Below are 14,880 nucleotides of genomic sequence, written 5' to 3'. Positions count from 1 at the left end.
ATTCTTCATTTCCTTTTCCTCGTCTATTTGACGATCTTTAGATCTAGCTGTCGATTAAAATATATATTGGGATACAGGTATAGTTGTAAGTATACAACAAAAAAGGCAAACATAAGGTATAAAGTGGCATCACTCATAAACATTATGATCTCGGTTCTTGAAGCAGTGTATCAGTATCACTCTGAGCAGCGCGTCTGGAATCTTCTCACGAGTTTTCTCGCTTTCGCTTGCACAGGATCCTAAGATAATTTCTGTTTTCTATTTTCATCATTGTGAAACGATAGCCTTCTATAATACAATCTTGTGCATTGTTTCTGTCTCTTGGAACAATAATCAAGCCTTTTTTTTTTTAAATCAAATGTCTAATTTCTGTTCTCTCTTTTTCAAGAAGGTCGTAATCCAAAAATTCAAAAAACGTAAAGCTTTTCGAATCATTTATCAATGTCATGAAGACACAGTTTGTTACTTACAGTTTGAGTGTGAGAGGATGATGATGATGGAATCAATCACCAAAATGCAACATTTTGCATGTGCGTGAGTTCTCTCCAATGTGTTTATATATAATCTTTTCATGCATATTCCAACACACGACCCACGCAGAACAATTCTATTATGATTTATCTTTAACCATATAATTCTTCTTCTTTTTTTCTTTTTTTTTTCACACGTATAGAAGCCCAACTTGATACATAAATCATAATTAATTTTTAACATCAATGAAAAAAATATGATGGTGTAAATTACTGTATTTTTTCACAATATTTAGATCTGGATTAGAAATTTTATTACCATCAATGAATTGTGAAGGAATATGGAAATGCCAGCTTCGTGTTCTTAAACTGAAAAATGTTAATTCATTTAACAACTGATTAGATATTAACGTATTGATGTAATGGTCTCATCGTTTTCTTGTTTTACTTTTAAAAGCTCTTGGAAAAAAATATATAATACACTTTACGTACTACGAAACCAAGAGACGAAACCATATATTGATTGTTTAGGTTTTTTCTTACAAATTTTACTCGTTTAAATGGGAAAATCAATATAAATCAAAATAACGAATACTGATATACTCAATGTTTTTCTTCGAACATCGGAAATTATCTATGTTATCACAGAGGACGCAGAACGCTGCCGCTGTATATGACATCATGAATCCAAGAAGTAAAAATCATAGACTCATTGGATCTTTACTCTAATTGTTGCTTTGTCTTTTAGAACTCCTTAAGTTTTGATTTTTTGATATTAAAGTGTACATGCATTATTTTCCAATTGCAAAAGTACAAAACAATTTTCAAACCTACGAGACTGAATCAACAATAAGCTTAAAAGAGGTAAATCCCTATAATTGCCCTAGACGAGTGAATGTTATTCTGTATGGAATGCGAAATTTCTTCCATCGTTGTCTGCGTTTTTGCAAGGGTAAAATAAACCTTTCCCAGTAGGATCAGATTGTTTGCTCCAGTAATTAGCCATTGGGAATGGGGGGAACATTAGTTTGCATTACATTCCGAGTATTGCTGTATATTCAGACTTTCGCTCCCTATTACGGCTTCTCTGTGACTGGTTTATCTCCCCTTTATGTATTTGTTTCACGCAGCTGAGGCGAGCTGAAGAGATTTGATGTGAACGCTGAGTATGACACACAGCTCAGCAAGATAAACTTAGGCCTAGCATGAATTTATATATGGGTAATTGTAGTGATTTTTGGATCAACTCAAATCGTGTAATGCGAATATCGGTCAGATCACCATAAAATTTATACACTTTGTTTTGTACATGCAGCGAACCTCGATAAGAAATTTGAAATGAGGAAAAAAAATTACCATAAGCCACCAGTAGGCAATACATTGTAGATTGCAGTGCTAATTGATCTGAAAATGAAGAGTCAAGTGCAAGAAACTTGTCTCAAACTGTCCTTCATTTAAGAACTGTGTTTTCTGTTTAAATTATAATTTGTTCAATATTATAAAAAAAATGATTTTCACAGCAAAATTGTTCTCCAAATGCAGCTCATTCATAAACCAAATAAAAGCAATATCAGTTTTCGCTGATACGGATTTTTTTTTATCAAATTTGCATAAATATGGCCACTACTTCTATGCATTGGGGTTTCTTTTCAGTATCTCATTACTAAAAATAAAATTGATCAAAAAATGCATTTAACTATATGTGTAAAGCCTTGACAAAATAGTTATAAATAGGGGTATAGGTTGTGTACTTGAATTATTAAATATAAATCGATTAAAGATATAATTAATAAATTGTTGTAACAAGTTGATGGATTTGTATATTTGCATCTCAGATAGAGGTATTGACAGAACTCTTTGCTTATTCACTGGTTAATGCGGAACTATGGAACGCCATAGCTGCCTCATGTGCCTATTTCATGTGAAGATGGTGCTTTATTATATTATGCTGTGGTTATTTCATGTGAAGATGGTGCTTTATTATATGAAGGTGGTGCTTTATTATATGAAGATGGTGCTTTATTATATGAAGATGGTGCTTTTTTTATATGAAGATGGTGCTTTATTATATGAATGTGGAGCTTTATTATATGAAGATGGTGCTTTATTATATGAAGATGGTGCTTTTTTATGTGAGGGTGCTTTTTATGTGAAGATGGTGCTTTATTATATAATGGTGTTTTTTTATATGATGGTGCTTTTTAATGTGAAGGTGGTCACTCGGAACTCCTCTTATTTTTGAATACTGGGTTAACCATTAATGTATTATCTCGAAATATTGAAAGTAAAACAAAAAAATTGATGCGATCAAAATCCATTTGATACACTATTGCTAGTTCATACATGTATACTGGTTTTAGATTAATAAAATCATCCCTGAATTAATAAGTATGCTTTTAAGGCTTTTTAGAGCTCGGATCTTGCTTCATGGAAATTTCCAGATACAGTTAGATGAACACCAAGATATTTGTATCTAGATACACAGTCTATCATGTTATTTTGGAACATAAGTTTTTGCGTCTTATTACGGCCAGCTTTGTTAAAGATCAAGTTCTCTGAATGTTTACCTTTAGACACCAATTAGAACTTTAGAAATTCTTGCTTGTAAATCTAGCACAATTAGTATATAAGCTATCGAGAAGATCTAGCTGTGTACGACTTTACCCCAACCGAACTTACATCTATTAAGTGACAACTATATAATGACGGAATATTACAAGAATTAAAGCCTAGTAACGTTATCCTGAAAAGCAGAAAATTGAATTTAATAATTATTTGTGTTTAAGTGAAGGTTATGCCCTAGCAATCTGATTAAAATAAGATCTTTGATCCGCTCTTAATTGGGAGTTGATTTTAATCAACTCTCCTATGCAGTTACTCAGACAAACCGAAAGTGAAACAGTGTTTGGACCTCATCACAAATCATCGCTGCTAACAAGACTTAGTTCTTGAACATTTTTGATAAATTCGATGTAATGTATGCTACAGCGTTGTTTTTCAAGGAAACTTATTTATAAATAGCTTGAAAATAGTCAGATTTTAAATGGTACGAACAATTTAGATATTTTTTGTAGTCATATGTATTCCTACGCCAGAGTTCAATATAGTCTTGTTCAACTCGACGCTCGGCTGTCTCCGTAAATCTCCGACAAGCAGAGAGTCTCCCTTGCTTGTCGGAGATTTACGGTGTCAGCCGAGCGTTTGGTTGAACGAGACTATAGAGTTCAATATTGCTTGGATCCATACAATTTTCGAGAAATATTTCTATTACTGATACATAGTTTGATTAAATTAATTTTATCTTTAAATATTATTTAAGATGATTCATATGGGGGGTTTCTCGACATTCTTGTCGAAAATGTCCAAAAATTCATATTATAAAAATGTGTGTAATTCAAATACAAATTAGAAACTACATGTACCTGTCATGCAAAATAACATATCATTGATTTTAAAATAAATAAACATCGATAAAATCGACAAAATCAACTCCCGTCAGGACAAAAGACAAGAGTAAAATGTCAAGAAAAACAGACAAAATATTGTATATATTGAATTAATCATATTTGTCAATTCAGTTGAGATTAAGTCGTAAAGTTCATCTCGTAACATAAATACTTATTATGCTAAAAAAGAGAAACTAGCAATTGTGTATTAAATGGATTTTAACTGTATCAATTTTGTTCTACTTTCAAAATTTCGAGATAATAAATGTTTAAGTCAGTCTTCAAAAATAAAGTTCCGAGTGACCATCTTCACATTAAAAAGCACCATCACATAAAAAGCACCATCTTCATATAATAAAGCACCATCTTCATATAACAAAGCACCATCATCACATAAAAAAGGCCCATCTTTATATAATAAAGCACCACCTTCATATAATAAAGCACCATCTTCATATAATAAAGCATCATCTTCATATAATAAAGCACCATCTTCACATAAAAAAGCACCATCTTCATATGATAAAGCACCACCTTCATATAATAAGGCACCATCTTCATATAATAAAGCACAATCTTCATATAATAAAGCACCATCTTCACGTGAAATAACCACAGCATAATATAATAAAGCACCATCTACATATAAAATAGCCACATAAGGCAGCTATGGCGTTCCATACGGAACTCTTGTAAAATATACAACACTGATCAAATACTCTTTAACATCCCTGCCGGTTTCACCGGAACTCTTCAGTCCGTTTTATTTGAAAATGGAACTGAGTCAACAGAATGACGAAGTTTTCCTTGCGCGTTGCATGTTTGTTTAATGTCATTGAAGAGCATTTATCAAAGCCTTCATTTACCCATCTATTTATGAGTATTTATTATATGCGTGGTTGAAACAAAATGAATTTACAATTAATTGCGCGAGGTTTTTAAAAAAACACACACATTTAATTATGCTTATATAGACGTGTGCTCCTTGCAAAGCGGTGGTGGGAATTCTTGGTATATATAGTAAATGTTATTTCTATCTTAAGTCAAATACCAATTGTGATGCAGGGGTCGTGATGGCCACTCAAAGGAAGGGCACACATTTTTCAAAAGTCAACGGCCATTGCAAGAGATATGCGATAAAATATATGATCAAGTATTAAAGAGTTTTACGACTTTGTTCTTTTATAAATTTCTTCGACCCCTTAACTCAAGCAATATAAATGACCTCTCATTAAATCGCATGTCCCAATGTACATGTACATTGCAAGTGTGAGAGCGTGTGGAGAAAAAAAATATTCCGAAACGATCAACCACCCCGTAAGCTTTTGTTGACTGAAGGGATTTGATAGCACTGACAATTCTGTGGATTTGTTTTTGGACTGATAGAGTCCATGACGGTTTTGATATATACAGACAGACATGTATGGGAAATACTTAATCTCTCGTAAATCGCAGGTAGGATCGATTTACTTGTCTATGTTGATTTTTTTTAAAGTTTAATTAATTAGAAAGCTTAATTAAATATTCAAATCGTTTGTAACCTGTCACCTACAATATTGACATTTTAAGTGTTAAATTTTCAGTATTTCTGATTTCCCTCGCTGACATCTGCATGCACATCAAAATCCATATGACAAAAAGATAAAATAAGTAAAAGTGCATGTATAATGCCATAATAAAGGAATCAATCGAGTTTTTATCAATGTACATTGTACAACCAGCATTTTTAAACTCATCACCGTGAAAGCTTTCAGGGTAAATCGTCCTTGTAATTGTTTAAAACGGTTTAGGGACCCCTTATCAAAATAATTTTTAGCTTTCTATAGGTAATGGATTATCGGATTTCTTGGGTTCGACACAGGGCATTGAATTAAATGTCGGATTTTGTAATGTTGATGGTTTAAATGTCTTTTTTGTCATTCAAAAGTATAGCTGCAGGACTGTAGCTCCCGGTCTGAAAAATTTCGGATGGACGACCTGGGAGCTACAGTGCCTCCCATAGTAAAAAACTGCAATTTACGGCGCACAAAAAATTGCGCTAATTTTGGACTGATTAATCTCATTTACGATCACATTCTGTACAAATATTTGATCCCAAAAAATTCCTCGGACATTTTACTACAGATATCGTCACTTCACTTGCCTCTTATATTCTTTTAAACACCATCACAGCCCTGCAAATTAAAGTGGTGCAAGTTTGTTTACATTTAAAAATGGCGACTCTCGATCTCGACGTAAATTAACATACTTCATTTTCCGAGGTCGGTTATCATGTTAAAGAGAAAGTCTGAGGCAAGTAAAGTGACGATATCAGTAGTAAATTGGCAGAAGAATTTAATGGTACAAATTATTTTTACAGAATTTGAGTAAAAATCAGGTTAATAAGTACACAATTAGCGCATTTTTTTGTGCGCCGTAAATTGCAGATTTTTCCTATGGGAGGCACTGTAGCTCCCAGGTCGTCCATCCGAATTTTTTCAGACCGGGAGCTACAGTCCTGCAGCTATCAAAAGTATAATTCCACGCACTTAAAAATGTTCAAAATTAAATATTAATCAAAACAGACAAATACAAAAAAAATAACAAAAAAATATCCAAGTTTATATGCATATCCATGCAAGATGAAGTGGTTTGTAAATAAAACACACGACAGTAAATTATATTATATTTATGAGGGACAACTTTAATTTCGCCGACTTTCTTCCTATAGGATCATTATATCTTGTATTCAAGCTATTATCTATACACTAAATGTGGCTCCAATCGCGGGTTTCCGGAAACAATCATATCTTATTCACAGTTCAGAATCCATTCATCTTGATAGGGGCGAACGGCGAATGTGATTTTCCCTTGTCCTGATTCAATACACTGTGTACTGAAGAAATTGGCAAGTCTTAGAAAGTCATCACAGAGAATTCGAAAAAGCTAGGGAATTGGATTTAAACAATCTGATTCACGGTCCATTGTTACTATACCCTAGCTCGGTCTAGCTGTGATGAAACACAGCAGTGTAAAGCATCGATATGTGTCTTGGTTGACAATATATATACTCTCCGCGGCCCATCACTCTCACGAGCGATCGAAAGTTTGAAAAGTAAAGGAATGGGACATGTATGTACATACGGTGTGTTTGTTAAGGCTCGCGAAATACCTGTAAATAGTTTACGTGCATGGCCGGGCTATCATATATAGACAGTAGACATATATGATAAACCAGAAAATCGCTTCGCCGTGACCCATACCCATCTCATCTATTCAGTGCATATTTAAAGAGCGATTTACACCGTTTCTCAATAATTGTGGATTTTTAATTCTTCTCAATATGGTAAGATCATAATGTAAGCAAGAACTATAAATCATGCATATATCATAGATGTAAAATCAATTTAATTTTTTGTTGTGATGTAAATCAATTCATCGTTATAAATATTGCCTTTCGCTCTAATGAGAAATTAATCACCCATGTGCTTTTTTCTTTGTCCATGATCTTAGATAAGTCAACAAATTATTGGTATTTTCACACGGATGCATTAATTTACATGTTCATGTACGTACGTAGAAATATAAATCAAACAACGTTTTAAAAACCTGCTGTCTCTGTTAAAGAGAAAATGTACGCATAAATTGTTTTTGGCTCCCGGCTTGTTCATTTAGTCAACAGCTGACAGAAATTGTGTACAGTGTCATTTGTTTTTCTCTATTTATTTATAGATCGAGGAACTTATAAATAAACTAGGTCGAGTATGTATGGGGATTTTCCTGGTTTAGCTATGCGTGATGACATATTTCCCCATCCTGTTCTAAATTTGGAGTTTTTATAATACACCATATCCCCGCCCAGTTTTTCATCGAGGTGGTTTGTGCTGATATGTTATACATGTACTTGTGCAATTAACATAATTCAGACTTAATTTGATGTCTTATTGGATGGCCTTACAACAGATCAACGAGTAGCCAACACATTTGCCTTTACATGTGTATTTGATCGACAAGATAAAAAAACCCTGGATATATATACCTGTTTACATGGATCACTTGTTTTCTACGGTATGGGTCATTTTCTAATAAAAAAAAACAACAACTATAAACCAAAAACTTGAATTCATATATCATTGAAACAATGTACAGTGTACTAAATAAAAAATCTAAAATAATTAATTAAGACAATGAAATATAAATTTGTCGATTATGTAAATAGTCAATCATCTCACCCCGATATCTATATAGAAAATATTCACGCATAGTCTTTTTTAATCGGGTTCGGGTACATACTCTGTGGTCACTTGAATTACCCCGCTTGTCGCAAGGTGGCACTGCTGCTGCAGACGGATTATTCATGATCGACCTGTAAACAGAGAAGCATGTGGGAGAGTGGGAAACATGTTATGTGCACGAATTCAAAAGCGTTTCTCAATGAAACTTGCTGTTAAGTCGTTTAAAAGTTCATCCTAGGCGAAATGGGCCTTGTATTGAGTCACACTATTGTGTCGCTATTTCTGTATTATCGTAACCGAGATCGCCATGCTCATCTACTGGATGTTGCTGACCAAACTTCATTCCCCGAAAGACTGGGTGATCAGGTAAGACAATACGAGAGCTGCATCTGTCGGGGTCACTGACCGTGTATCGTGTTTTATACATTGTATACCATAGAAAAGGAGTGTCCACTTCAAGGTCAAAACTCATCAGGGTTACAGATACTGTATTTTGTGTGTGTGTAAGATATCTGTCATTTCATAATTAGTCACTCTACATACGGCATAGGATGCTGAAAATTTTCGTTTTCTTGTAGGTTGTTGTATTTTTAGAACCTACGCATGTTGTTTACCTATTTAAGCAAAATAATGATAAAAAAAATTGTTGAAAATAGTTTACTCAGAGACATGAATGGTTATATAATCATGTCTTTACTTCATAATAAGTGGTTACATTTTTTGCAGATATAGTTATTAACAACCTACAAATGAATTTACTGTGTGATATTACTTTTTGAAGTAAAATGTTTTGCATTAACAATATTGGCAGAAGTTTATTTTTCATGAAAATACATGACTTAAATCTAATTCTTAAATGCATCTTCATTGGGGGGGTATTTTGGAATAGTTCAAGGTATAAATATTGTAAATCACAAATTTTTATAATGAAATAGATAGTAATCTATATTTTTTATCGACATAGCTCGCCATGATGTTGTATAATAAACCTGCATTCATGATCGAATGGCAAGTTTATTTATTGCTACGTCCATTTCTTTCACTTTGCAAAAAAGTATGTAAATCAGTTTTGCCAGATTCAGCATTTTAGCTTGATTTCAAGTCTTCTGTTCGATAATGAGTTGTAGTAATGTAGTTATCATCTTATTGAAATGAAGAAATATGAGAGGAAAATGGGCATGATTTTACATCCTTTCATACTGCTGGATTCTCATCAATCTTGGTATTCTAGAAAACTGTCATCTGTGTCGTAAATCAATACATGATGTTATATTAATGCTTCATCTGGTATATATATTTGTACAAATATTTTAGCATCACAGCAGTGTTGTCTCCTATCAGAAATGGAAAATTAATATAGAATCTAATCTATGTATGCTTTTTTATAGCAATACATGTACATAGGAGTATCAATATATAATACCCACTACCTAGATTGATATACTGTAGATTCCTAATTAAACGGGAGGAAGTAATATCCGCGTAAAATTGTGAGAAGCACCCTCTGCGGAACTTAAAATCTCGCCATTATTTTCTGAGAGTTGAGAACCATAAGAAAAAGAGGAAAAAAGTCCAAGTTCGCGATTTTATATTCCCGCGATTTGATTCAAACCAGCGGGATCGCGGAATTAAGTACTCGTGTAATATAAGGAATTTACAGTACATGTACCTCTAATCATTACTTCTTAAATTGATGATCCTATTTCAAATTAGAACTAAACCATAGATCTATTCATCTTTGATAAAGTAAAACACAATCTATAAATAATTTGAAACACCAGAAATTTATGTGATGTGAAATATGAATAAGCAACTTCCACTGCGAATAAGGTGGGTGTGCACGTATTGGATGTATATAAAATGATACAAATCATATCACACACACACATACTGAGGGGAAAAAAGGGAAATAGAGAGCGCATAGTGCTAACCCTATTCAAATTTTGTGTTGCAAAATTGATTAATAAATATTTCAAACATCAAGTATCTAAATCCTATTTAAATATCGATAATAAAAATTAAAACTAAAAAGTGTTCAAAATAATTTATATTCATGCAGACTTCAGCTCACTTTCTAATCCTATTGTGTTTTCATGAATAAAACTAGCAATTTCCCATCCTCAGAATGATTTATTTTGTGAAGTAATTAAATCACTTTTTATTGTGGTAAATGTGCACAAATCTGAAAGTGTTTCTATTGCTTTAGGGAATAATCATTGTTCTTGGTTAAAAGACTATACATGTCCAACTTGCATGGTGCTAACTGAAATTTTACAAAAATCTCCACTTTTCATTTCATTTGAATTAATTACTACATCAGCTGGGCAAACATGCAAATGCCTGCATGTCTTCGGATGTTCCCTATTTCAATTTATAAATTTGGCATGAAGAACAGACAGTATCTTTAAAATGATGAAAACGTTTTGAAACCTTTTGGGCGGGCGGAGAGTTGGAGAACTTCATAGTAATGAATACATCCCTTGCGTCTTAATTAGGCACAACAGGTGTTTAATAGTCCTTGATTTAAATTCATTGAGACTAATCGAGTGTTATTGAATTGATTGATGTCATAAAAATCATTGTTCAGTGATTATTTTTATCTAGTTTATATTCGCAATGTGATTTGTCAATATTGCTACCATTAATGAATTCCCAGCTTTTCTGTGAACACTGACATTATTCTATTAGTTTGTGATTATTGCCATTGTGGCCTATTTAGCATAGATCAGATCAACACAATGCTTTGCCAATATTTGTATTGCAACATATCATTATTGAAGATATAGAGGCCCACCTATTGTGTGATCTGTAAACAGTACTAACCTCTCCTCGATAAATTTGTTGACAGTTTAGCTAAACAAGGGGGGAGTTGATTTGTTGATAGAGTCCGTGATTTACACATGCTGCACATTTAGCACATTCTTTATCACCCAGGTTCTTCTGGAAGTCAAGATTCTTGGCATTAGAACAATTATAAAGCTGCTCATGTTTGAGAGCTTTCAAGTGTTAATAAAGCTCAGTTCAAACAGATGCCTTTCAGACTGTTTTTGCATCTTCATCTCTAAATCGTGCCTGTGGGCATATGCTGTTTTGAAGTCAGTCAATATGAACTTGTGTGTTTCATTAGACTTTTACACTGTATTTAGTCTATTTTGCTGGAAACGGCTTACTCTGGGGTTTTCCCCATGCATAATAGTGGCAATTAAGCAATCATGTACTTTTGCTTTATAATACATACATTTATCAGTTTTAAAGAGGAACATCCCTTTAAAAGTAAATGCATTTACAATTGTGTGTCAATGAAAGATGACTTTTGCAAGATTTTAAAAAAATTCCAAGTACTTTTGTTCACAATTTATGTATTTTCATTCAAAAGCTGTGTGTAATTACCAATTGGCAGGGAGAAATGACCTCTTTTATTCTTTTTCGGACCATTTATAACTGTACTTCTGTTCACAAGTTGATTTTACAATATGAAATGTCTCAACCGTTACTTTGATATAAATACCAGCATTATATATGGGTTAAATATCTTAAAAGTAATTGAATTGAATTGAATGATTGAATGTTTCTTGTTGCTCTTGCAGGAGGCCCTGTCACCCCTTGATGATGTGGCAAGGTTAGGAGATCTGTATGATGCCATCAGAGAGGCACTCGATGCTTTGCTTCATCGAAAAGTAAGCACTAATACATGTATTACAAGTTATCTAAGAGATAAGGATCTCTGCATGTTCTAATGGATCACTCATTCATCATGCTGATCAGGGATTTAGCAAAGCTGTTTTTACTTTGATAAATGCTACCTTTATCCTCTTTTAAAAAGATATAAATATTACAATTAAACACAATATTAAGAATGTATTTTCAAGGATTTTTATTTAATTCCTTGAAATATATTTTCAATATTGTTTTTAATTAGGGGATTACATATTACGTTATTTCATTATTTCATTTTAAATTTTTTTAAAGTATTGAGTTTGTTCCCCTTGATTAAGCAATGATCCTCATAAGGTTAAAGACGTTTTTATATTGAGCATTTGGCTTAATAGGGTAATAGAAAACCGGGAAATTGCAACTAAACTCTTCAAAACACTGTATTTTTTCGGTGTACATAAGAATTACTGTATAATGAGGCATGACTTGTTTAGCTGTTTCTACTGCTCATTTGCCGTCCCCAAACTTTTTATATCTGTTATCACTATTGAAACATTTAGTGTGGTTTGGAATTTTAAAGATGACTTAAAAAAATTTTCCTGAATTTTTACCTGCTAATGAACCAGTGATCAGAGTATGTTTAAAGATCATTGAACATAAAAATATTTGGGTGAAAATCTAATCCCTTTGCATTTATTTGACTATTTTGCATAGTTTAAATTTCATTACCGGTAAACTTTCTTTAATAACTTATATCTTATTCATTTGCCTACAACCCAAAGGCTTGGCTTCATGCAGTTTCAGTTCTGCATGGTCTTATTCAAGAAGAACCATCTTATTTGTAACAATTTAAGTTTGATTAAAAAAAAAAAAGCATCAAATTTTTGTTACGGTCAAATCAGACCGTATAACATTTTTCAGAAGTTCAAATCATAGTTTTCTACTCATGTTTTTTGATGCTTGCAAAAAATCACATCATGATCTGTAATTTTAACTGCATGCAATATCAGGATAATTTTTTTAATTTCATTTTTTCATTATATTTGACATTTAAAAAACTTTGCTGAATGTTTAAAAATATTTTCTTTTTATCTATGACTTACTCAAATTTTACACAAATTGACTACCAGCTTTGATACAAAATGCAGTACATATAAGAATTCCTCTGGGAGAGACAAAAAGATTACAGGGGTATCAATATGTGATAATTTAATGGACACATCCAACACAGGATGATGGCAGTCACAGCTAAATTGTATGCACACTTACTACAAATATAGGTGCCAACAGTAAAGTCTGCAGGTTTTGTAGGAAGAATGAGATACAAAGACAATTATGTGAAAAGAAGAAGAAAAACATTTACAGTACAGCTCACGAGTATCCCGACACCCACCGTGTAAAAAACACGGTGGAAAACGGTCTGTGTCGCACCGTGCACACGGTGTGACACCGTGTATGTGTATTGGAAAATTCAAGAAAAAGCACCGTGTCACACCGTGGCCGCCTGTGTAACTCCGTGGCCACTGTGTTACTCCGTGGATATCGTTACCTGAGACGTTGATAGAAATAGCGTATGTTTAGAAATAAAGAAATTATGGCTAAACAAGGGTTGAAACATATATATCCTTTTCACATTTAAAAAAAAAATGTCGACTTAAGTTGCACGGACCCAGAAAATTGTCGAGGCTGTCAACGTGAAGTTAATTTTTTGTGATCTGAAAACTCGACGTAAATGGGTACCTATTAATTCATTTGTTCTTAAATAAATGGGAATAAATTTACCAAAAACATTTAATAATCAATTAATATATAATCAAAATTCAAATCAATTTAATTCATCTTGTTTTTTTTCTAAACACACGTGATGTTGTAACTGACGATTCTATTAAAATGTCGGGAGCTTAAACGTCTTATTTCTGTTATCTGTAAACACTTTCTGATTTATCAATTAATTTACGGCCTTACTTTAAAACAATTAAAAATGAGAAATGAAAACATTTCAGATCATGTTTTTCTAAAAACATGTACTGTTGATGTGCTGTAGTAAATAACAACCCCATATTACCGGTGACTCGAATAATTTGGACTTCAGCTATTTATGTAGCAATAAGTAAACAAAAAATCACTTTTATATTATAGATTATAAATAAATACATGAACAAACTCTTGTTAAATTATATTCAAGCATTGTACATGTATTAAAAATATACCCGCATTTCATAAAATATTTTTCAACTTTATTTCCGTATAGCTGGTAATGGCCTCGTGATTTCTCATGAAAAAAATCACTCGTGCGATATACGGAAGCTGATCAGATACCCAGCATTGTCTTTCATCTTGGGTTCTATACACAACAGGTGTTATTGTCTGTCTTGTTAGGTGTCATTGGAATTTACAACTAACTTTGTGTATATTTGGACGTCTGAACAGGTGTACTCGAGATGCCGTTATTCACACCTTTCCGCGAACACCTGTTTGGTAACTCATCACAACCCGTCGTGTGTATGGTCTGAATATATCTTACTTCTACTTTGTTAGTTCAATGATTTTTCCTAATCTCTAACAAACAAAAAAAATTGTCTGTAGATATGTACACAAACAACTACACGTAAGACTATCGGCGCGTGGATCCGGGGAACAATTCAGCAACTCTATAAATGCGGGAATTTCAAAGAATAAACTTGCGATAAGAAATTATTTACCGGGTACCTGATTGATTAAAAAGATGAATGAGATAATACCGGTCACTTTTTGCAAGCATTTAGAACACACAACTTTATTGATGTGAAATAGCGTCGAAATTTTAACGAAAAATCTTATTACATCGTGAACTTCACAAACTTTTAGTCATTGTGTTGAAATTGTTATTAAAACCATGGATCTAAAATGAATGAATTAAATTCATACAAATAGAACTCTGATAATTCTTAAATGATTGCACAAAAGTACAGAGAGAGAAAGAGAGAGAGAGAGAGAGAGAGAGAGAGAGAGAGAGAGAGAGAGATTTTACAACGTAATTTTCCAACCCTCATACATGCAGTATAAGAATAAAGAAACTAAATATTTCAAACACTGAATACTTCATTGTTAAACATT

General features: G+C 32.8%; 1 protein-coding gene across 6 annotated transcripts in view; it reads left to right on the top strand.

The window, feature by feature from the left end:
* Positions 1 to 5,320: 5,320 nt before the first annotated feature.
* The window catches only part of LOC128191722 (cGMP-dependent 3',5'-cyclic phosphodiesterase-like), a 52,576-nt gene continuing 43,016 nt past the window's right edge, over positions 5,321 to 14,880 (top strand). The window contains exons 1-2 of one of the 6 annotated variants that reach the window (XM_052863942.1): positions 5,321 to 5,371; positions 11,718 to 11,807. In XM_052863942.1, coding sequence (XP_052719902.1) covers positions 5,336 to 5,371; positions 11,718 to 11,807 — 126 coding nt within the window. In that variant the 5' untranslated portion in view covers positions 5,321 to 5,335. Of the gene's footprint in view, positions 5,372 to 6,952; positions 7,242 to 7,747; positions 7,964 to 8,170; positions 8,497 to 11,717; positions 11,808 to 14,880 lie in introns of those variants that run through there. The other 5 variants (XM_052863944.1, XM_052863943.1, XM_052863941.1 and 2 more) reach the window with 5 other exon arrangements.

Source organism: Crassostrea angulata, chromosome 7 (genome assembly GCF_025612915.1).
Source record: "Crassostrea angulata isolate pt1a10 chromosome 7, ASM2561291v2, whole genome shotgun sequence".
In the NCBI taxonomy this organism is placed as follows: Eukaryota; Metazoa; Mollusca; class Bivalvia; order Ostreida; family Ostreidae; genus Magallana; species Magallana angulata.
Note: the sequence above shows the minus strand (reverse complement) of the source record. Positions and strands in the feature narration are given on the sequence as shown.